This window comes from Aotus nancymaae, unplaced genomic scaffold, assembly GCF_030222135.1.
Source record: "Aotus nancymaae isolate 86718 unplaced genomic scaffold, 86718_ANA_hifiasm-v0.15.2.pri h1tg000021l, whole genome shotgun sequence".
Taxonomy (NCBI): domain Eukaryota; kingdom Metazoa; phylum Chordata; class Mammalia; order Primates; family Aotidae; genus Aotus; species Aotus nancymaae.
Genome location: NW_026988433.1, coordinates 16,408,014 through 16,430,396, shown reverse-complemented (window position 1 = coordinate 16,430,396; position 22,383 = coordinate 16,408,014). Strand labels below are relative to the sequence as shown.

General features: G+C 46.5%; 1 protein-coding gene across 8 annotated transcripts in view; it reads right to left on the bottom strand.

Annotated features, from left to right (window-relative positions):
- The window catches only part of SPRING1 (SREBF pathway regulator in golgi 1), a 99,603-nt gene that overhangs the window by 57,191 nt on the left and 20,029 nt on the right, over positions 1 to 22,383 (bottom strand). For 2 of the 8 annotated variants that reach the window (XM_064379766.1, XM_012469003.2), the window contains one exon: positions 21,947 to 22,299. The exons of 4 other annotated variants lie outside the window; for them this stretch is intronic. In XM_064379766.1, the coding sequence (XP_064235836.1) occupies positions 22,216 to 22,299 (84 nt within the window). In that variant the 3' untranslated portion in view covers positions 21,947 to 22,215. Of the gene's footprint in view, positions 1 to 10,201; positions 22,300 to 22,383 lie in introns of those variants that run through there. 2 more of the 8 variants (XM_064379764.1, XM_064379765.1) reach the window with 2 other exon arrangements.

Here is a 22,383-nt window from a genome sequence, read left to right as displayed (position 1 = left end):
GGGATTTGCTCAGGGGTTAGTTGAGGGTGTGAGACAAAGAGGAATCAAGACTCACCTTGGAGCTGACTTTCCATGAGGTGCCTGCTCCAGGTGTGTCCTTGACGAAAGGGACTCCGAGCCCTACTTCTAACCTAAGCCAGTGGCTCCCAACTAATGGTGATTGTGCCTCCCAGGGAACACGGGGACTGGGCAGTGTCTGCAGGCATTTGGAGTTGTCACAGCTGGGGATGCTGGCTCCCGCCCCATCTAGCGAGTGGAGGCCAGAGATGCTGCTGAATGCCCTTCAGTGCTCAGGACAGCCCCCACCACAAAGAGTCACCCAGCCCCAAATGTCGCTAGTGCCAAGACTGAGGAATCCTGATCCCTGACTCCCCCTAAACCCTGCCACCTCCTCTCACACACGGAGCCTGGCCCCGCCAACTTAGCGGGGACTTCGTCAGAGGCTGGAGATTCCAAATCAATGCATCTCAGTGGCTAAGGTCCATATTAACTACATCTCACTTGCTTCTGACAGTGACACAGATCAGATGCCGCTGCTGTCGTGGCTGCCACCACAAGAAACAAGAATGTTGGAGTGCAAATTCATTATCCAGCTGTTAAGCGCGGCAGAGCATGCACACATCTCTCCCCGACCGGGGTATCTGAGAGCCAGCCCTGCTGTATGATTGAGTGGCTGCCAGCCTCCTCTTCTCTGTAACCTTGACACGCCAGAACCAGGCCTCGCGCACACAGGCTAAAAATCCTAAAGGCAACGGCGGCGGCAACAAATAGATGGGTTAATTTGTTTCCTGCTCCCGTCGTCACCAGGCTCTCGCAAAAAAAAAAACACCACCACCACCACCACCGCAACCTCCATTTGTGGGGTTTAATACCCCAGCTGCTGGGAATCAGAGCCTGCAGGAGGAGGAAAACGTGACGTCGATGCGCAGATCCATTTATTTGGTGATGTTTGCTTAAAAACCGGTTTTTCATCTGCAGGTTTTTCTTGCAGGCTTGGACCTCAAGCAACACAATATCACATTTCCAGGTGGTATCTTTAAGGAAAGCTAATTAAGACGCTTGGCACTTGTAGCACGAAACATTTTACAATTTTCTTCAAAGCAATTTGCCAACATTAACTAATTAAAACACCCAGCCTTCCACTGAGGGACAATGGGAAGAGAGTACAATCGTCATTTCTGAGCATCTGTTGTACAGATAGAAATCCAAATTCCTGTTGCTTCTACTTGGTCAAGGTCCTTCTCTGAAGGTGGCCCTTTCATGGTTTTTCCACAACCTGCCCGGGAGCATTTAGAAGAAGATTCCAGCTTTTCTAGCACTTAGGCTCTAAAATAAAGAACAACACAGGGAAAGGAGTTTGAGCAATTGAGGCTGCTCCGCTAAGCCAGGGATTGGCGATCTATGGCCCAATTGCTGAATCTGGCCCTTGACCTGTCTTTGTAAATGAAGTTTTATTGGAATACAGCCATGCCCATTGGTTTACATATTGCTTCTGGCTGTTCTCAAGCTACAACAGCAGGGTTGAGAAGAGAAAGTGACTGCAAGAGAAAGTGTAAGGCCTAGAAAGCTGGAAATACTTTTACCGTCTGGCCCCTTACAAAAACAGTTTACAGACCTCTGCGTTGAGTGGTCTCTTGCATCTGCCTATGATCTTCCCGCTCTGCAGGCCAAACGACCCCATTCCCAGTCGCTGGTTGCACAGCTCTTCTCCCATGGTGTCATTACTGTGATTAGGTCTAGGTCTCAAATGAAAGCCTCCCAATGAGTGTCTCCAGTCAGTAGAAAATATTTTTTTTCTTTAGATGGAGATGGGGTCTCTCTATGTTGACCAGGCTCATCACGAACTCCTAGCCTCAAGCAATCCTCCCATCTCGGCCTCCCAAAGTGCTGCTTTGGGATTATAGGCATCAGCCATCATGCCTGGCCCAGTAGAAAGGTTATTCAAGGAAAGGGAATTTGAATTTAATCTCTCAGTGTAAAAGAGAATTTGACAATGTTGAAACCCAATAGAGGGCAGGCGCAGTGGCTCACGCCTGTAATCCCAGCACTTTAGGAGGCCAAAGTGGGTGGATCACCTGAGGTCAGGAGTTCGAGACCAGCCTGGCCAACATGGTGAAACCCCGTCTCTATTAAAAATACAGAAGTTAGCAGGGTGTGGTGGCACATGCCTGTAGTTCCAGCTCCTTGGGATGCTAAGGCAGGAGAATCACTTGAACCCGGGAGGCAGAGGTTACAGTGAGCCAAGATCATGCCACTGCACTCTAGCCTGGGTGACAGAGCGAGACTCAGTCTCAAAACAAAACAAAACCCAATAGAATCTTTCTCCCTTTTTACTCCATTTTCCTAAGGATTGCAAGACCGTCTGCTGCAGTTTGTCCCAATCATTTCCCCTTCTCCCGCTGCCACTACCCAATTAGGAGATTCCATGCTGGGGAATTGGTTCCCCTTTCTTTAGCCCTGCCTTCTGGCGGTTCGAGGAAGAACCTTTAGTTCTCCATGGATGGAGCACATGGTCACCTGGATGCCTAGGATTGGGGAGTGAGAGGCTGGGGTCAGGGACCAGGATGTAATTAATTTCATCTGGGTCCTGGGGTCTCTGAAGGCAGGACCAATGTGACTTGAAGCTTCAGGGTTGGCAGAGACATTTCTTTTTCTTTTTTTTTTTTTTGAGTTTCACTCTTGTTGCCCAGGCTGGAGTGCAATGACGTGATCTCAGCTCAACGCAACCTCCCCCTCCCAGGTTGAAGTGATTCACCTGCCTCAGCCTTCTGAGTAGCTGGGATTACAGGCATGCACCACCATGCCCAGCTAATTTTGTATTTTTAGTGCAGATGGGGTTTCTCCACGTTGGTCAGGATAGTCTTGAATTCCCAACCTCAGGTGATCCACCCGCCTCGGCCTCCCAAAGTGCTGGGATTACAGGCGTGAGCCACCACGCCTAGCCGGCAGAGACATTTCTAGATACCCCTTACTTTCTCTCCCATCTTCCTTAGCACCTCCTTATCTGAAGGCAAACCTTTATCTGATGTATCGTTTATGTGGAGTAGCTTGAAGAATCCTCATTCATCCAGGAGAAACTCCTTTCAAAGGGCACAGGAGAACCCTGCAGGTGGTACACTCCCAGAGACACCCCCACAAAAAGGCCACTCTGCAAATCGGGCCCTTTAAGAATTAATTGGTGAAGGCAGAGTTGGGGACAACGAGGCAGAGGGAAGAGAAACACCCTCCCTACAGCTGCGGCGGGCACAGCCGTCCGGAATTAGTTCCAGGCTAGTGAGTGTGTGTCCCAGTGACTCAGGAACAGCAACGTGCAGGATTAGGATCTTGCTGTGCAGGACCGGATGGGCTTACGTGGAACCTAACTACAGAGGGCATCTACATCAGGATTTTAGCTTAGTTCAAACTCCCACTATGTGTTTTGGGCTCACTCAGCCACATTGCCCACTAGAAGACTCTGAGAGCAAAATGACTCAGTAGAAAGCATTTTTGCTAGCCTGAGGGTTACCAAATCATAGCTTCTTGGGGTTCAAAGAGAGACTGAAACAAATATCTGTTGTACATAGTTGGGCAAAAAAGTCTTACATATCTTTTGTTTTTTTTTTTTTTGAGATGGAGTCTTGCTGTTGTCACCCGGGCTGAAGGGCAGTGTCGCAATCTTGGCTCATTGCAGTCCCCGCCTTCTAGGCTCCAGCAATTATTCTGCCTCAGCCTCCTGAGTACCTAAGATTACAGGCACCTGCCACCACGCTCAGGTAATTTTTGTATTTTTAGTAGACATGGGGTTTCACCATGTTGGCCAGGCTGGTCCCGAACTCCTGACCTCAGGTGATCCACCTGCCTCGGCCTCCCAAAATGCTGGGATTATAGGCGTGAGCCACCGAGCCCAGCCTATCTTTTTTTTTTTTGAGACAGAGTCTTGCTCTGTTGTCCAGGCTAGAGTGCAGTGGCACGATCTTGGCTCACTGCAACCTCTGCCTCCCGGGTTCAAGTGATTCTCCAGCCTCAGCCTCCCAAGTAGCTGAGACTACAGGCATGCACCAACACACCCAGCTAATTTCTTTGTATTTCTTAGGAGACACAGGATTTTGTCATGTTGGTCAGGCTGGTCTCAAACTCCTGACCTTAAGTGATCCGCCCACCTCAGCCTCCCAAAGTGCTGGGACTACCACACCCAGCCTACATACATTACCTTTTTAATCCCCCAAAAAACCTGTGGGGAGGGTATGATGATGTATCATGCCAAGTTTACAAATAAGAAAAGCAAGCTTCAGAGCAGTTTAGAATTGGTGTAAAATTATGCCACAAGTAAGGGTCAGAGTTGGATGAAAGCCCAGGTCTCTTTGGCCAAGCCCACTCTACTCTCTGCACTGGGTTCCATTCTCCCATGCCACACACACGTGTGTTCTTAGTATATTTCTTTCATTTTCTTTTTTTGTTGAAGAGATTGCCTCGCTGTGCTGCCCAGGCTGGTCTCAAACTCCTGGGCACAAGCGATCCTCCCACCTCAGCCTCCCAAAGTGTTGGGATTACAGGCATGAGCCACTGCACCTGGCCATCTTAGTGTATTTCTTAGTATATTCAGAGTTGCACAGCCATTCTCACAATCAATTCCAGAACAATTTCGTTACCTCCCCAAAAGAAATCCCATATCCATTAGCAGTCACTCTGCATTTCTCCCAGTCCTTCAGCCCCCAGCAACCACTCATCTACTTTCTATCTCTACAACAGATGTGCCTATGTTCTGATTTGCCATTTCATGTAAGTGGAATCATAGATGATGTGGCCTTTGTGATTAGTTTCTTGTTTAGGATTTAGCATCATGCAGTCAAGTTTCGTCCATGTTGTAGCATGGATCAGCACTTCCTTCTTGTGGCTGAATAATATTCCACTGTATGGGTAGACCACATTTAGTTTGTGGCTGAATAATATTCCACTGTATGGGTAGACCACATTTTGTTTAAATATGCATCTGCTGATGAACATTTGAGTTATTTCTACTTTGTGGCTACTGGAATAGTGCTGTTGTGAATATTTGTGTACAGGTTTTTCTGTACGTTTTAGAAGATCACATTTTTGGGCCTTTTGTTAAAGACTGAAAGAAAAGTTATAAACATATGCTCTCATCGAACAGCATTACACATATTTATTGAAATGACTGAAGCATTTAGGGCAGGCTAAAGCAGCTGGGTGTGGTAAAAAGAAAAGCGAGTCAAAAGTCAGGGCCAGGCGTGGTGGCTCACACCTGTAATCCCAACACTTTAGGAGGCCAAGGTGGGTGGATTGTTTGAGCCCAGGAGTTCTAGACCAGCCTGGCCAACATGGTGAAATCCCATCTCGACTAAAAATATAAATATTAGCTAGGCATGGTGGTGTGTGCCTGTAGTCCCAGCTACCTGGGGGGCTGAGGCAGGAGGATCACTTAAACCTTGGGAGGTTAAGGCTGCAGTGAGCCATGATCATGTCACTGCACTCCAGCCTGGGCAACAGAATGAGACCCTGTCTCAAAAAAGAACCAAAAAAGTCAGCATACAGAGTGATTGATCTTTTTGATTCATTCACTAAATACTTATTAAAATATCTCCTGAGCATAAGATAGTATACTGCATACTGATGATTTCACTCCCTCGCTAGTCTATCATTCCTTTATTATTATTATAATTATTATTATTATTCTGAGATGAAGATTTATTCTTTTCACCCAGGCTAGAGCGTAGTGGTATGATCTCTGCTCACTGCAACTTCTGCCTCCCAGGTTCAAGCAATTCTCCTGCCTCAGCCTCCCAAGTAGTTGGGATTACAGGCGCCTGCTACCAGGCCTGGCTAATCTTTGTATTTTCAGTAGAGACAAGGTTTTGCCATGTTGGCCAGGCTGGTCTCGAACTCCTGACCTCAAGTGGTCTGCCTGCCTTGGCCTCCCAAAGTGCTGGGATCACAGGCGTGAGCCACCGAACCCGACCTATCATTCCTTGAAAAATACAAAGTTGCTGCTGTTCTAGAAAACAATCAAAGATCCATCATTTGTCTTTTCAGGGCCTCGTTCCTCTCACCAGCAAGTGGGGAGAGTACATTGACCCAGAGGCCTGGGAGAGGCAGGAACAGTGATGCACCAGAGAGAATTCTGAATTCGGGAGAATCAAAGACTTCACAAATATAATACTGACAATACGACCATTGTGATACGAGAAACTATTTGTAGCCACCGTCCTTTCCTCACCTAAGATAACGTATTGCTTCCTACTCAATGCTGATGTTTCTCAGGCACCAAGAGTTGCCCGTGGAACAAGAAGCACATAAACTCCCTTGCTTTGTAGAAAACAGATTCCGTTTTACAAGTGGTTTACTATTTAGACTCTAACTCCAAAGGTTGGGAAGACCCTTACAAAGCAACAGGAGGCAGCCAGAATGGAATCAGCTGGTGGCTGGGAGGCAGAGGTTGCAGTGAGCTGAGACTGTGCCATTGCACTCCAGCCTGGGTGACAAAAGCAAGACTCCATCTCAAAAAAGAAGAATAAATAAATAAAGGAATGATAGACTTGCCGATCTCCCTTCGAGAAGCAATCGATGGCTAAATCGTAGGGTTGCTGGCACTGCATTTGCCCACATTTGCCAGCAGATGGCGACACGATCCTGCAATGTTGCATTAGTGCAACCCCGGGCAATGAAAGGTCAGGGACAGAAGGCATCTGAAGCTGGCTACTTGGAGACTTGCCAACCTCATCTATTGCTTTGCAGAGGTTCAAACACTCCTAAATACATTTGTAAGGAGGAACAGAGGAAGGTCAACCAATGCTGTGTTTAAAACAGCTACAAGGATTGGATGAAATTTGCAATTGGCTTGAGCTTGAATTCCAGATAATCCCTAGAATAAAGACATGGAGGTGACAGTAAAAACAAAGAACTTGATACAAATTAGGGTCAAACAATGATCCCTTTATGGCACATCCATTCCAAGGAACATCCAGTCATTACAAAATGGTAGGCCAGGCATGGTGGCTCAAGTCTGTAATTCCAGCACTTTGAGGGGCCGAGGTGGGCGAATCACTTGAGGCCAGATGTTTAAGACCAGCCTGGCCAACATGGCAAAACCCCACCTTTACTAAAAATACAAAAATTTAGCCTGGCGTGGTGGCACATGCCTGTAATCTCAGCTACTTGGGAGGCTGAGGCAGGGAGAATTGCTTGAAACCAGGAGGGGGAGGTGGCAGTGAGCTGAGATTGCGCCACTACACTCCAGCCTGGGTGACAGAGTGAGATTCCGTCTTAAAAAAAAAAAAAAAAAAAAAAAAAAAAACAAGAACAACAAAACAAACAAAAAACCCCAGTGGTATTAGATATGACACCAAAAGCACAATCAACAAAAAAAATTAGACAAATTCAGCCGGGCTCCATGGCTCCCACCTGTAATCCCAGCATTTTGAGAAGCCGAGGCAGGTGGATCACTTGAGACCAGGAGTTCAAGACCAGTCTGGTCAACATGGTGAAACCTCGTCTTTACTTAAAAGTACAAAAATTAGCCTGGCATAGTGGTAAGCACCTGTAATCCCAGCTACTCAAGAGGCTGAGGCAGAAGAATTGCTTGAACCCGAGAGGCAGAGGTTGCAGTGAGCCAAGACCACACCACTGCCCTCCAGCCTGAGTGACAGAGTAAGAATCTGTCTCAAAAAGAAAAAGAAAGAAAGAAAAAGAAAAAAAGACAAATTAGACAAATTGAACTTCATCAAAACTGAACTTCTATGCTTCCAAGAACACCACCAAAAAAGTGAAAAAACAAACCACAGAAAGGGAGAAAATATTTGCAAATCTGATCTAGAATATATAAAGAATTCTAACAACTCAAAAATGAAAAGCCATAAAAGCTAATTTTAAAATGGGCAAAGGATCTGGATACATCTCTCTCCAGAGAAGATACACAAATGGCCAATAAGCACATGAAAAGATGTTCAGCATCATCAGCCATCAGAGACGTGCAAGGCAAAACCATCCTGCGATAGACCCCACTGCACATCCGTGAGGATGGCTATAATCTTCAAAAGCAGACAATGACAAGTGTTGGCAGGGGCATGATGAGAAGTTGGAACCCCTGTACATTGTGGGTGGAATTGCAGAATGGCAGAGCTGCTTTGGCAAACAGTCCAGTAGTTCCTCAAAAGGGGAAACACTGATGGAATTTGACCCAGCAATTCCACTCTTTCGTATGCCCAAGAAAACTGGGAACATATGTCCCTGAAAAACTTGGACATGAATTTTAAAGCAGCATTATGGGCCTGGTGCAGTGGCTCATGCTTGTAATTCTAGCACTTTGGGAGGCCAAGATGGGCAGATCACTTGAGGTCAGGAGTTTGAGACCAGCGTGGCCAACATGGCGAAACCCTGTCTCTCTGTGTACTAAAAAAATACAAAAATTAGCCAGGCGTGGTGGCACATGCCTGTAATCCCAGCTACTTGGGAGGCTGAGGCAGGAGATCACTTGAACCCAGGAGGCAGAGATTGCGGTGAGCCGAGATAGTGCTACTGCACTCGAGCCTGGGCAACAGAGTGAGACTCTGTCTCAAAAAGAAAAAAAAAAGGCCATTATTCATGAAAGCCAAAAGCAGAAACAACTCAGATGTCCATCAACAGATGAATATTTTAACAAAATGTGGTATAGCCACACAATGGAATACTATTAGGTCACGAAAAAGGATGGGGTACTGATCCATGCTACAACATGATTGAACCTGAAAACATCATTTTAGGTGAAGGAAGCCAGACATAAAACACTACTATAAAGACTCTATCTCTACTAAAAATACAAAAATTAGCCAGCCATGATGGCATGTGCCTTTAGTCCCAGCTACTTGGGAGGCTGAGGCGGGAGAATCGCTCGAACACAGGAGGCGGAGGTTGCAGTGAGCTGAGATTGTGCCACTGCACTCCAGCCTGGGTGACAGAGCAAGACTCCATCTCAAAAATAAATAAATAAATAAATAGATAAATAAATAAATAAAATTGATGGTGGTAATAGTTGCACAACTCTGGGAATAAAGCCATTGGCTCATATACTTCAAATGGGTGAACTGTAAGGTAAGTAAATTATATTTCAATAAAGCTGTTACAAAAAAAAAAAAAATCAAAGCCTAGACTATTTAACATGGAAAACCATTCCTATTGCATTGTCAGGTGAAAAGAGAGAGTGAGTAGAGCCCTGGGGCTGCTGGGTCCCATAGCTCCCCGTGAATGATGGCCCCTGAGCTGCAGAATGAAATGTGGGATTTCACCCCCTCCATGGATCCATGCATTCTTGGTAGAAATTGACCGTGGCTGCCCAAGTCCACAGTGGCGTGCAACTTGCTTTCTCTCCAACTCATCCTTCAAAGCACCATTTAAGAGCTATTTGGGCCAGGTGTGGTGGCTTATGTCTGTAATCCCAGCACTTTGGGAGGCCAGGGCGGGTGGATCACCTGAGGTCAGGAGTTGGAGACCAGCCTGACCAACATGGAAAAACCCCGTCTCTACTAAAAATACAAAATTAGCCAGGCATGGTGGCGCATGCCTATAATCCCAGCTACTTGGGAGGCTGAGGCAGGAGAATCGCTTGAACCCGGTAGGTGGAGGTTGTGCTGAGCTAAAATCACGCCATTGCACTCCAGCCTGAGCAACAAGAGCCAAACTCCATCTCAAAAGAAAAAAAAAGAGATATTTGGTTACAAAATGGTAAAATATAATGGGATTCCAATTTTTGTTTCTATTAAATATATTAATATATATGTGTGCATGAAAATAGATACACACCAAAGGATAACAGTGGTTGTCTACAGGTAGAAAGGTTATGGAGCTTTTATTTTCTCCTTCATATTTGTATTCATATTTGTATTGCTCTAATTTTCTATAATGCAATGTATTAATTTGCAATTTGAAAAAAATATACATATATGTATTTTAAAACATATCTATAATCCCAACACTTTGGGAGGCCAAGGTGGGTGAATTGCTCGAGTCCAGGAGTTTGAGACCAGTTTCAGCAACATGGCAAAGCCCTGTCTCTACGAAATTACAAAAAATTAGCCAGGTATGGGGGTAGTCCTAGATACTCAGGAGGCTGAGGTAGGAGGATTGCTTGAGCCCAGGAGGTTGAGGATGCAGTGAACGGCGATCATGCCAGTGCACTCCAGCCTGGGTGACAGAGCCAGATCCTGTCTCAGATAAATAAATAAATTAAAGATAAAAATACAAACATATTTTATTTTGTAAGTGTTCTCTGCCTGCCTCACTCACATAGTAACACTCCTTTTTCCTCACATTTAGAATCCTGTATAACAGGTAGTGGCATAATTGCTTATCTTCTCCAACAGACCTCTGAAGCCAGATATCATTCCTAATTTATCCTTCCATCCAAAACCCAGAAATGCCTGCCTTTGATATGCTAAGTGGGCATAGCATGCATTACCAAATACTAAGCAGTATCTTCTGTGTGAAGCCTACATGAAAATTTTATTCAAGACTTTGTACCCTTTGAGGAGACAGTAATATGATCCCTTCAACGCATTATTATGAGGGATTATTTCCCTTTTTGCCCTTGCTGCCAGGAAGCTTACTTGCATGAACTGTGTGGCTGTCTTACAGTTGCACATCTGATTCTAACCTAATGTGTGGCATTTCCTCAACTCTTTTTTGAAAAGAAACAAACTACAATCAGTGTAGCTCCGTGAATGAGGTAGGGATAAATAAATGGTGGCTATGCTGTTGAGGATAAAATATTTTCTTCAGAAATCCAAAGCGGTATTTTATCCTAAGAGGGATGGTAGCATCAACATCTAAGGGTGCTTAGGCACTATGTGTCTAGAACCAGAGGCTTGGAGTCACTCAATTTTAAGCTCCAGAAGGGATGAACCATCTTCCAGTTCTGTATGTTCCCAAGCACCTACACAGAGCTGGACGAACCATAAGCACGCTTTAAATACCTGCTGAATGAATGCTCAGAGCCCATAATGCCGTGTCCTTGCCATGCAAGGCGTCACAAAGTTGAACCCAGGGTTTCTCAGCCTCAGCACTTCTGATACTTGGGCTAGTCGGTTCTTTGTTGTGGGCTGGCTGTCCTGGGTGTTGCGGGATGTTGAGAAACATCCTCGTCTTCCACCCTCCAGATGCCAGTAGCATCCCTGCACATACGCATTTTTTTTTTTTTTTTTGAGATGGAGTTTCGTTCTTGTTGCCCAGGCTAGAGTGCAATGGCACGATTTTGGCTCACCGCAACCTCTGCCTCCCAGGTTCAAGAGAATCTCCTGTCTCAGCCTCCCAAGTAGCTGGGATTATAGGCATGTGCCACCATGCCCGGCTAGTTTTGTATTTTCAGTAGAGACGTGGTTTTTCCATGTTGGTCAGGCTGGTCTTGAACTCCCAACCTCAGGTGATCTGCCCACCTCAACCTCCCAAAGTGCTGGGATTACAGGCGTGAGCCACCGCACCTGGCCAACTTATGCTTTTTGACAATCAAAAATGTCTTCAAACATTGCCAAGTATCTCCTGGGGGCAAAATCTCCCTCTGGTTAAACAGCATGGGTTTTTGCCAGGTGTGGTGGCAGGGCCCTGTAGTCCCGGCTACTTGGGAGGCTGAGGTGGGAGGATCACCTGAGACCAGGGATTGGAGACCGGCCTGGGCAACATAGCAAGACCCCATCTCTACAAAAAAAATTAAAGATTAGTCAGACATGGTGGCTCATGCATGTAGTCCCAGCTACTCAGGAGGTTGAGGTGGGAGGATCACTTAAGCCCAGGAGTTCAAGGCTGCAGTGAGCAGTGACTGTGCCACTGCACTCCAGCCTGGGCCACAGAGCAAAACTTTGTCTCAAAAAACAAAGAAGCAACAACAACAACAAAATGTCTTCAAACACTATTTGAAGCGAATGGTGTAAGATCTCCCACTGGTTAAACAGCGCTGGCTTCAAGCAACATCTTCCAGCTCTAGAATACCAGGGTTGGAAGGACGCTATGCGTTATCCTGTGTACATCCTTTCACAATGCACCAGTGGGCCCAGAAAGGAGAGATACACTGAGGCGCAGCCCCTGCCAACAGGAAACAATGAGGGGATGATGAAAACGTGCCAAGGCAACGCGCTGCCCCGACCCTGCTGGCACCTTGACAGCTCCAGTTACTCAGATTGGCGTTTGCAGGCGGCTCCTGATGTCATGGTGTAACCTTATGCTCAAATTAGCTCACTACCAGCCTGAGCAATATAGCGAGACCCTCCCATCTCTACTAAAAATTTTACAACATTAGCTGAGTGTAATGGTGGGTTCTTGTAGTCCCAGCTACTCAGGAGGCTGAGATGGGAGGGTCACTTGAGCCTGGGAGGTTGGGGCTGCAGTGAGTCAAGATTGTGCCACTGCACTCCAGCCTGGGCAACACAGCAAGACCCCCCCCTCACACACACACACACACACACACACACACACACACACGCAGAGAGAGAGAGAATGCAGGTCTCAGAAGATGGAGATGAGATGTTGCACACGCAGAGCGACACGTGGCGAGTGCTTCATAAATGTTTTTCTTTGTCTGGGTATGAATGGTTAAGAGGCCTATCCCACTTTTTGCATTGGTGGAAGGTGCAAGAAGAAGAAAGGGGCAGCCATGGGTATTTATTTAGGCCGTGGGTCTCCTCGGCACCAGCAGCATGCCTACTGCCCTCTTCTGCGAGGGCTACTTTCCTGAGTCCCTGTTCACAAAATTGCCAGGACCCGGGAAAGAGTCCTGATTTGTCATCACCACCAGATGGTTCTCCATCTATAGAAACAGCTTCATTGTTTTCAGGAGAGAGAGCTCCACGCAGGCACGGGGCCCATCATCTTTAGACAAGGATCACACTGAGGACAGAAAACCTATGGCATTGGTGCCACCAAGTGGTACAGAAAGCAACTGTCGGTGTCTGTGCACCCGCACTGCCTTGTGCTCCACTTTCCATCTCTCCATCTTCTTCTCCTTCCCTTGAAATCGCACCCGCAAGGGTCATTTGACTACACTGCAGTCCTTCGAGGCCTGAAAGGGCTGCAGTGAGAAGAAAGGGCTTTACGATCACATCTGACTCGGCTCTGTCGTTCCTCCCCGTGCTAAATCAGGTCAATGAGCTGATTTGTGTCAAATAAATTAGCCCAGCCGGCTGCTAAGCTGCTCCAAGCCTATCTGTCTCGGGCTTCCAGGTTGGCATTTAGCAGGCTGCAGGCACAGCCCAGGCAGGCACGGATGCCACAGACGGAGCTTGAGGAGCACGCCCTGAAGTGCTGCCCAGATGCAAACCTCCCAGGAAAAACTGAGTCCAGCACGTGCCTAGGGAAGAGAGCACAGCGGATTCTGGCTCCAGACATCCTGCTACAGATGCCACGGAGGGTTTAGGAACGTCTTTACAAACTGAAGTCCTTCGTACCCTTGAAAACCACCATGTAGACCAGCAGCTTGACAGGGCGGAGCTGGTGCTGAGGGACATGTGTACCGCCTTGAGCTCAAATAATCTTACAACGCCAGGTAGCCAGTAAGACAGTCCACAGATCCTTCCCCAGTCTTTTTATGTTTTGCATTTCTGCATTTAGCGATTCACTAAAATAAATGACGGGCTCAGGAGATCTGGAGTGCTGTTTTCCCGATCTGTCTCTCTCGGCTCCCTCAGGAAAGTCGGAGTCACGCCGAGAGATGCCCTGCCGTGACAGGCTCCTTCAGCATCCCTAATGCAGGTCAACTCCGGCCTCGGCAAATGCCTGTAATTTATTTGTGTGGAACAAAAAGACTTCTTTCCCCACTGCATAAAATCAGACAAGGAAAAACCAGGCAGCAGGGCAAAGCTAAACTCCTGTGCAATTATGAGAGGGTTTTAACCTCTAACTGGGCTTCAATCTCCCAGGCAGGATGATAGAAGTGGAAAGTGCCCTTCCCTGCTCTGCAAATGAATTCGCCATCATTGGATTAAATCAATCCAACAGGAGCTAATTATTTTAAAATAATATGGACAGCAGGGTCCTACCTTTATTTACATACAAATACAAAATCCACATTTATATACGAAATACAAGCAAAACTCTCCAACAGAACTTTAATTAGTGGTTATCTCTAGGGGCTGGGAATCTAATTTGGCACGATTTAATTTCTTTGTAAGTTCGTACGTTTTAAGGTTTCTGCCTGGTAATCACAAAAGCAGGGAAAGGAAAATCTTTTACTGAGCAATGCCTGTAGATGCCCTGCTTGTGAGATCCAAGATGCTCTGTGTATCTCAGGTTAAGCACACCTAAATAATTCAGCAGTGCATTAAGGCTCAGAAACGTAGCACAGTTCTGTGCTTCTCTGCCAAAAGGCAGCTATTTTTATGACAGAAAACACAGCAGCTGTTTTCACAGGTGCAGGGCAGTAATACATGGGAAGTTGGTCCCAGCAGAGAAGGATATGGTGTCTCTTTAAAATTGGAGGAGGAAGAGGCAGAAAATGGTGAGCCCCAGTTGAAATCTGCAAGAGAGAAGGAGGAAGCCCAGGTCTGGGGAAAAACGGGCACCAGATGGCTGGGCTACATTTGCCCTGTGAATATCAAAGCGTGGGACCTAGCTGTGGGGAGACATGGGCTCTGGTCTTGCTTTAACAGGCGGGGGACTTTTCTTGTCACAAAAATTGGAATTTGGATCTGCAAGATAAGCTAGCAATCACCCTTAATTGACAAATGAGGAAACCAAAGCCGGAGAGGTTAATTTACTCAAGGTCATTAAGATCAGTGCTCTTGTCAATAAAATTAGGATACTACTCACATACTTCATACTGATATTGTTGCACACACACACACAGCCAAAGTATTGGAAACATCCATCCCCTAGACTATATAATGTCATCACATTTACTATTCAAATTAGCTAGCATCAACTGGTCAAATATTTATTCAGGTAGTAACTTACTCAACATTGCCATCTTGACAACATCCCTGAATACAACGCCCCAATCCCCACAGGACAGCGCTCTCTCTCGCGCTCTCTCCCTCTCTTCTCTTCTCTCTCTCTCGCTTCCTTAGGAATAGAGATGTGACCAACATAGCCTGGAATCTCGAATGAGTGATAATGGTGATTTCTCATTTAGCCAATGCTCACCCCCCGCCCCGCCCGTGGCCCAGGTTGGAGAGCAGTGGTGCAATCACGGCTCACTGCAGCCTCCACTTCCTGGGCTCAAGCCATCCTCCCACCTCAGCTTCTTGAGTAGCTGTGACTACAGGCATGCACCATCATGTCTGACTACTTTGTAGAATTTCTTTGGTAGAGATGGGGTCTCCCTACGTTACCCAGGCTGGTCTCGAACTCTGGGCTCAAGCAATCCTCCCATCTTGGCCTCCCAAAGTACTGGGATTGCAGGTATGAGCCATCACATCCAGCTGCCAACACTTTTGATTTTGGGATAATCTGGGTGCGCAGTGATCAGAAGCTTAACTACCCCACGTCACATTAAGAAAAAAACATGAATTTCAAAATTCCAAGAATTATCTCCCCTATCAAAAACTCTGGAAGTGCTAATAAACCACACATTTCTAGTAGTGATGTCTTGGTCCCTCTGGTCTCATAGAATGTGCAGTCCTGAGAAAATATACACCTGGAGTCTTGGTAAAATATTTGAATATTTAACTGCTTTGCTCATGGGTTGTAACTGGCAAGTGGTTTTCTTCACTACAATATTAAAGGCTGCACTTCGATTTTACAGACAGTCCAGCAGTTCAACTCCAACATCAAGAACTAATTGAGTCATACCTAGGCAGGTCACTGAGGAGGTTCTGGGGAGTTGGTCTGTATACTCATCACCACTTGGCTCCCAGCTCAGGCGCAGACCAGCGTCAACCTTGCTCCATTTTGCTCTGTGACAGCGGACTGGATAAGGCATGTCGCAGATACATGCCCAAAGCAGGAATGCCTCTACACAAAACTGCACTCATGCAGTGATCACATGCAAAAGGTCACACACTGGAAAAGCCTTGCCCAAAAAGCAATAGACTAACACGCCAGAGGTGGGGAAAGCTTCTCACAGTCCCACTGTCTTCTTTGTTTTTATTGCTCCTATTCACTTATGTGATACCTTTTTCAAAGAAGAACTAGTTTTCTAAATAGAATCTGTAATAACAGGCCCACATTTCTTCCCCAACCCCCACCTCCGAACTCACTCCATTCAAAGAACTACTAGCAAGGTGCTGGGGAGAACCAATCTGTCATGGAGGGGAAGTGTTCCTACCCCTCCAGATCCTCCTGCAGACAGGAGGGTCTCTGCATTTGGTGGAGTCCAAGAGTGTGGTGAGGACGCAGTGGCGAAGTAATAATGCCATTCCTGAAGGCAGCTCTGGGCTGGTAGAGACCTGTGAGGAAGTAACATGTCCTGTGGGGATTTCAGGGTAATTTAATCAGCAGCACTTCAGCACGGCAGAAAGCAAGGGCAGGGAAATAATGAAGTCGGCACTCAGCTACTGTTCCACCTAAGGGGGAGCGATGACCCCAGAGCAGGGCTTCCTTACCTCCACCCAGATCACGCTTCCAGCCAGGTCATTCTGTGTGACAAGGCTGTCCTGGGCACTACGAGACGTTGGGCGCCATCCCTGGCCTCCCTCCACTTGTGCCCACAGCACTGCCCTCTTCCCCAGTCGTGACAAAAATGTCTCCAGACATTGCCAAATGTTCCCTGGGGAGCAAAATTACCCCTGGTTGAACACTACTGCCCTAGACCAATGGGAAAAGTCGGTTTGTGAATATGTGAGCTACTTGCTTCTAACACAGAACTGAAAAAAAAGAGAAGGGGACAAAGGCTGCTTTCATTTAAAAATGTACTGTAGTAATCAGTAAGAAAAAGACACAACATTGGCTAGGTCACAAGTAGGCATTTCACCATATGTACATAATAAATGACCAATGAAAACAGGGCATTGGGCTCATTCTGCTAGAAATTAAATACATTCAAACGAGAACACTGAGATCCATTACCAAAATGTTTAAAAATAATAACACAGGATTATCAGGGGTAGGCCAAAAATGGACACTCCCATCCACACCAGATGAATATAAATTCATGAAAATAGTTCAGATAAACATACAAGCATGCATGTGAAAGTATTTATCATCAATGCATTATTTGTAGTAGCAAAAACAAGCAGCCTCGGAAACCAGTTAATGTCCTCAGCAGAGAATTAATAATATTATTGTATATCCATGAAATTGACACCATGTGGCCATGCAAATAGATTACATAGGCCTCTATGTAACATAGAATATTCATTAGAGAATTGTTTTTCTCAAGAGAACAAAGTGCTTTCATTTTTGCCTAGAAAATGGGGGAAGGGTCTGGCGTGGTGGCTCACGCCTGTAATCCCAGCACTGTGGGAGGCCGAGGCGGGTAGATCACAAGGTCAGGAGTTTGAGACCAGCCTGACCAACGTGGTGAAACCTCGTCTCTACTAAAAATACAAAAATTAGCTGGGCATGGTGGCACATGTCTGTAATCCCAGCTACTCAGGAGGCTGAGGCAGAAGAATTGCCTGAACCTGGGAGGCGGAGGTTGCAGTGAGCCAAGATCCCGCCACTGAACTCCAGCCTGGGTGACAGAGTGAGAATTCGTCTCAAAAAAAAAAAAAAAAAAAAAAGGAAAGAAAATGGGGGAAGACAAAAATGGGTGGTACTTATCTCTAGGTTGTGTGATTTTAGGTTATCATGAGTTTCCTCCTTACATGTTTCTGAATTATCTGGAATTTCTTATCTTTAGTATGAGTTCTTCTTAAAAATAGTAACATCAGGTCTGGCGTGGTGGCTTATGCCTATAATCTCAGCACTTTGAGAGGCCAAGGCAGGCGGATTACCTGAGGTCAGGAGTTCAAGACCAGCCTGGCCAGCACGCTGAAACCCTGTCTCTACTAAAAATACAAAAAATTAGCCAGGTGCAGTGGGGCGTGCCTGTAATCCCAGCTACTTTGGAGGCTGAGGCAGGAGAATCACTTGAACCCGGGAGGCGGAGGTTGCGGCGAGCCAAGATCACATCACTGCACTCCAGCCTGGATGACAGAGCAAGACTTCATCTCAAAAAAAAAAAAAAAACACAAAACAGTACAATACTAACAAGAGCTCTGTAATCCCTACCCTTCCAACCCCAGGAGTCCATCCAGCCCTGTCCAAGCCCACCCCTGACTGCCCCTGCTGCTGCTCCCCGCCGAGTTGCAGACATGGACTTCTTGCCAAGCATCAGGCCTTGCTCACATCAACACCTCACAGTGATCCTTAGAGGCAGATGCTGTGATCCCATTTCACAGGTGAAGGGCTTGAGACGCAGAGGAGGAAGACTGCCTCAGGCCACGCCGCTAGTAAGTGACAGTTCCCAACTCTAGAGTCCCAAAAGAATTTTGTCCTACCTATGAAAAGTATATCCAGTCCGGGCGCGGTGGCTCAAGCCTGTAATCCCAGCACTTTGGGAGGCAGGCGGATCACGAGGTCAAGAGATCAAGACCATCCTGGCCAACATGGTGAAACCCCGTCTCTACTAAAAATACAAAAATTAGCTGGGCGTGGTGGTGCGCACCTGTAGTCCCAGCTACTTGGGAGGCTGAGGCAGGAGAATTGCCTGAACCCAGGAGGCGGAGGTTGCAGTGAGCCGAGATTGTGCCACTGCACTCCAGCCTGGAGCCTGGGGACAGAGTGAGACTCTGTCTCAAAAAAAAAAAAAGAAAAAGAAAAAAAAGAAAAGTATATCCAATAAGCAGTACCTCCCTGCATTTACAATTTATTTGCAGATCCCAAGGATCGGAAAAGCTGCACTCAGAAACTTACAAATTGTGCAACTGTTCCCCACAGTTCCCATGGGGCCAGTGCCAACTGAGGCATCTCCAGGAGGCCCCAGTCAGGCTTGGGGACACGCTGAGAGGTGACAGCACTGCTCTCAAGTCCTATCCTCTGCTTCTGCAAAAGCTGTTGAGTTCACGCATCAGTAACAGCTCCAGGCTGGGTGCGGTGGCTCACGCCTATAATTCTGGCACTTTGGGAGGCTGAGGTAGGCAAATCACCTGAGGTCAGGAGTCTGTGACCAGCCTGACCAATATGGTGAAACCCTGTCTCTACTAAATATACAAAACCTTAGCTGGGCGTGGTGGTGCACGCCTGTGATCCCAGCTATTTGGGAGGCTGAGGCAGGAGAATCGCTTGAACCCAGGAGGCGGAGGTTGCAGTGAGCTGAGATTGCGCCACTGCACTCCAGCCTGGGCGACAGAACGAGACTCCATCTCATAAAAAAAAAAAAAAAAGTAGCTCTAGCATGACCAGGTCCCAGGTCCCATGTAAGTCATTTTGCTCCCTCCTTTGTCCTTGCCTGTCTCAGAGCCCTCTTCAGTCTCTTGTGTGTTTCTTTCCATTAGGACCAATCTTTACAACTCCAGCAAGAAGCACAGCAAATAAAATGCAGAACTGGGGGAGATGCACTGTATGACTCAATTCCTTCAGCCTAAAACACTCACTTATTAATAACATTTTTCTTTTTTTTGAGACGGAGTCTCACAACTACAGGCGCACACTCCCATACCCGGCTAGTTTTTGTATTTTTAGTAGAGACGGGGTTTCACCATATTGGTCAGGCTGGTCTTGAACTCCTACATTCAGGTGATCCACCCACCTTGGCCTCCCAAAGTGCTGGGATTACAGGCATGAGCCACTGCACCAGGCCAATAACATTTTTTTCTCAAGGTGTTTTCATCCCTTTTGTGATCTTCTAAACTCCCAACGTGTTACTTCACACTTTGTTGGGCTCTGGGCAAACAAAACTTAGACAAGGTCCCTGATTTTAGAAACCCTCAGTCGAGGGAATCAGAAACAAACCAGAGTGGAGGGCAGGGAAGGGTCCTAGGCTGGCAGCTGGGAGCCTGGAGCACGTGCCAGGTGCTCTGCAGCCCGGCTTCATTACGGAGGCTCAAGCGCTGCAAATTTCCAAAAACAGTGAATATACTCTTAGCTGACTGAAGTACAAAAACACATTCCACAGCCAAATGAAAATGACCTTTGGATCCTCCCCCTAATTTGGATGTTTATGCCACCTCACTCCTCTTTTGGCCTGGACAATTGAAACATATCTGCTCTCGGGGGAGATGCCCATGGTGAGTCAGGATGGAGCTGGCAAGAGACAGTGGGAAGAGGACTGGACCTAGAGTCAGAGACGAAGTTCTTGTTTGGGATCTGTCACTAAATCTCAATGGAGATCCGGGAAGTCACTTCACCTCTCACTATTTCCTCATCCACAAAGTGGAAATACAAGAAAGCTTAATTCTCCATCGTAAGGTTGGAGTTCCTGTTTGTGAAAGCACTGGAAATGTAAAATGCACTCTTCAAGTACAAAGTCAGAGAGGATCTGTAAACAGGCACAGGTTGCCCTTTAGTATAAACTGTTCACATGAAATCTACATTATGTTGCTCAAGAGTTAAAATAAGCTCAAAGGAGAGGCTGATACCAATGTCAACCAAGGGAAGACAGACACTGAAATTCCAAACTGAGTTACCAGAAAAAGTGGATGGATGAAATATGTAGACAAGCCACAATCCTGCCACGTCAGAGTTTGATTTAGTCCTGCTGGACTCTGAAAAGTCCAATGCAAATGGAATAGATTTCTTGGGATCTAATATTTTAAAAACTGCCTGACCAGCGTACCCTCTAGGCAAATATATTTAAAGGAGGCAAATAGTTTTGGGAGATGAGTATAAGAGGTAGTAGGAGGAAGTTAAGGAAAATCACCACCACATATTGCAGGAACGTATTGGATGGCAAATACGGCCCAGAGTAAAAGCTCCACTGAGGAAAACGTTGAATACTGACCATAGAATTAGCACCTTGCTCCCAGGTCAATAATTTGAACCAAAAAACATTACAAAGCCCTTGCTCAATCCTGAGGTTTGTGAAGGAATATAGGAGAGTTGTATGTTAATGTGACTCCTGAAATCAAAGAGCAGTACTATTCAAAGAACATGATGTCTTGATCTTAGGAGCAAATATTCTAGACCTTGAGCTGGAGAATCTGTGTTACAGCAGGAAAAATGGGGAGTGCTTTATGCCGGTGGATTCAGGATGCACCAGCAACCCACATGTGCGGCCTTCTCTAAGTCAGAATGACCTTCCTCATCTCCCACTGAGGGCAGTGCTCTTCTCTTGCAGTGCTCTGATAGGAAGTTGAGTTTCTTTTTCTTTACAGATCGTAGGGAAACCAAACATTTGTACCTGTTACACCCCGAAGCTGAAAGCAATAAAGAATAAACACACACAGCAAGCTGCGAGGTGAGTCTGTTTAGGGACTGCCTCAACACTAGGTTTCTATTGACAGAATGGGAGGAGGAGCCTCTGACCCTCCTGAGGCTCCACCTGAGCAGCCCATAGTTAATTTTAAGTGGCAAAAGAAATGAGAACAAATTCCTCCAGGATGAGAAATTAGATTTCTGCTAAAACAGTGCTCTCCATAGGGTATATGAGCACATTCAACCGCCACTAGAAAAGAACATGAGGGCGGGCACATGGTGCCCACTGCTAGAAATCCTGCAGTTAGATTAGAAAGGAAGAGTGAGTTTTCAGATAATTTTAGACGTTAGGATACGGCTAACAGGTCATTTCAGGGCCTATGCTTGATACTGTCAAAATACAAACAAAAATAACTGCCTAGAGAAAATACCCACGTCCTAAAAGACAAAATGCTTTATCTGGGTGAAAGAATGATTTAACTCCTGAAAGTCGAGAACACAGACCAACAACAAAAATAATTTCCTTGAACATATTCCACTAGAATGGCAAGGCATCTTCCTACATAAAACATTAGAATTTTCCCATTGCTCCAAAGGAATCCAATAAATAATTTTACAGTGAAAGGGCCTGGATCAAAACTGGAGGTGACACCAGCCCCTGATGAACACAAGTCACAGGTCCCCGTGCAGGTCCCAGGGCTGAGTCACCCAAGAACTCCGACACCACCACGAGCCCGGCCTGTGGTTTCATCTTTCCCGAATGGGACAGGCTGGAGGGTCCAAGCTGCTATGCAGAAGAGTTCCATCTGGTACGCCTGGTGATAAGCAAAGCCAAAGATGACAACATGAGACGTGGTCAAAGCCAAGGTTTCCTCGCCCTGCCTTTGTGTTCTTCCCACAGCCTGGTCCCGATTGCCAAAGCTGGGCCCCAGGAGGCGAGTTCTTCAGCGGGGCCTCCTCACCCGGGCTGGACCAAGTTCGCTGCACCCGTCATGCGGGGAAGAGCTCAGGCGGGCTTTCTCCATAGCAATACTTTGCTATGGGGTCCCGGTAGGTGTTCTCATGCTGCACGCTCTGTTGGCAAAAGGAAGATAAGTGCGTGGTGAGAGCGAGCACAGCTTCATACACCTCCCTCTCGGAAGAGTGAGAGTCGATCGG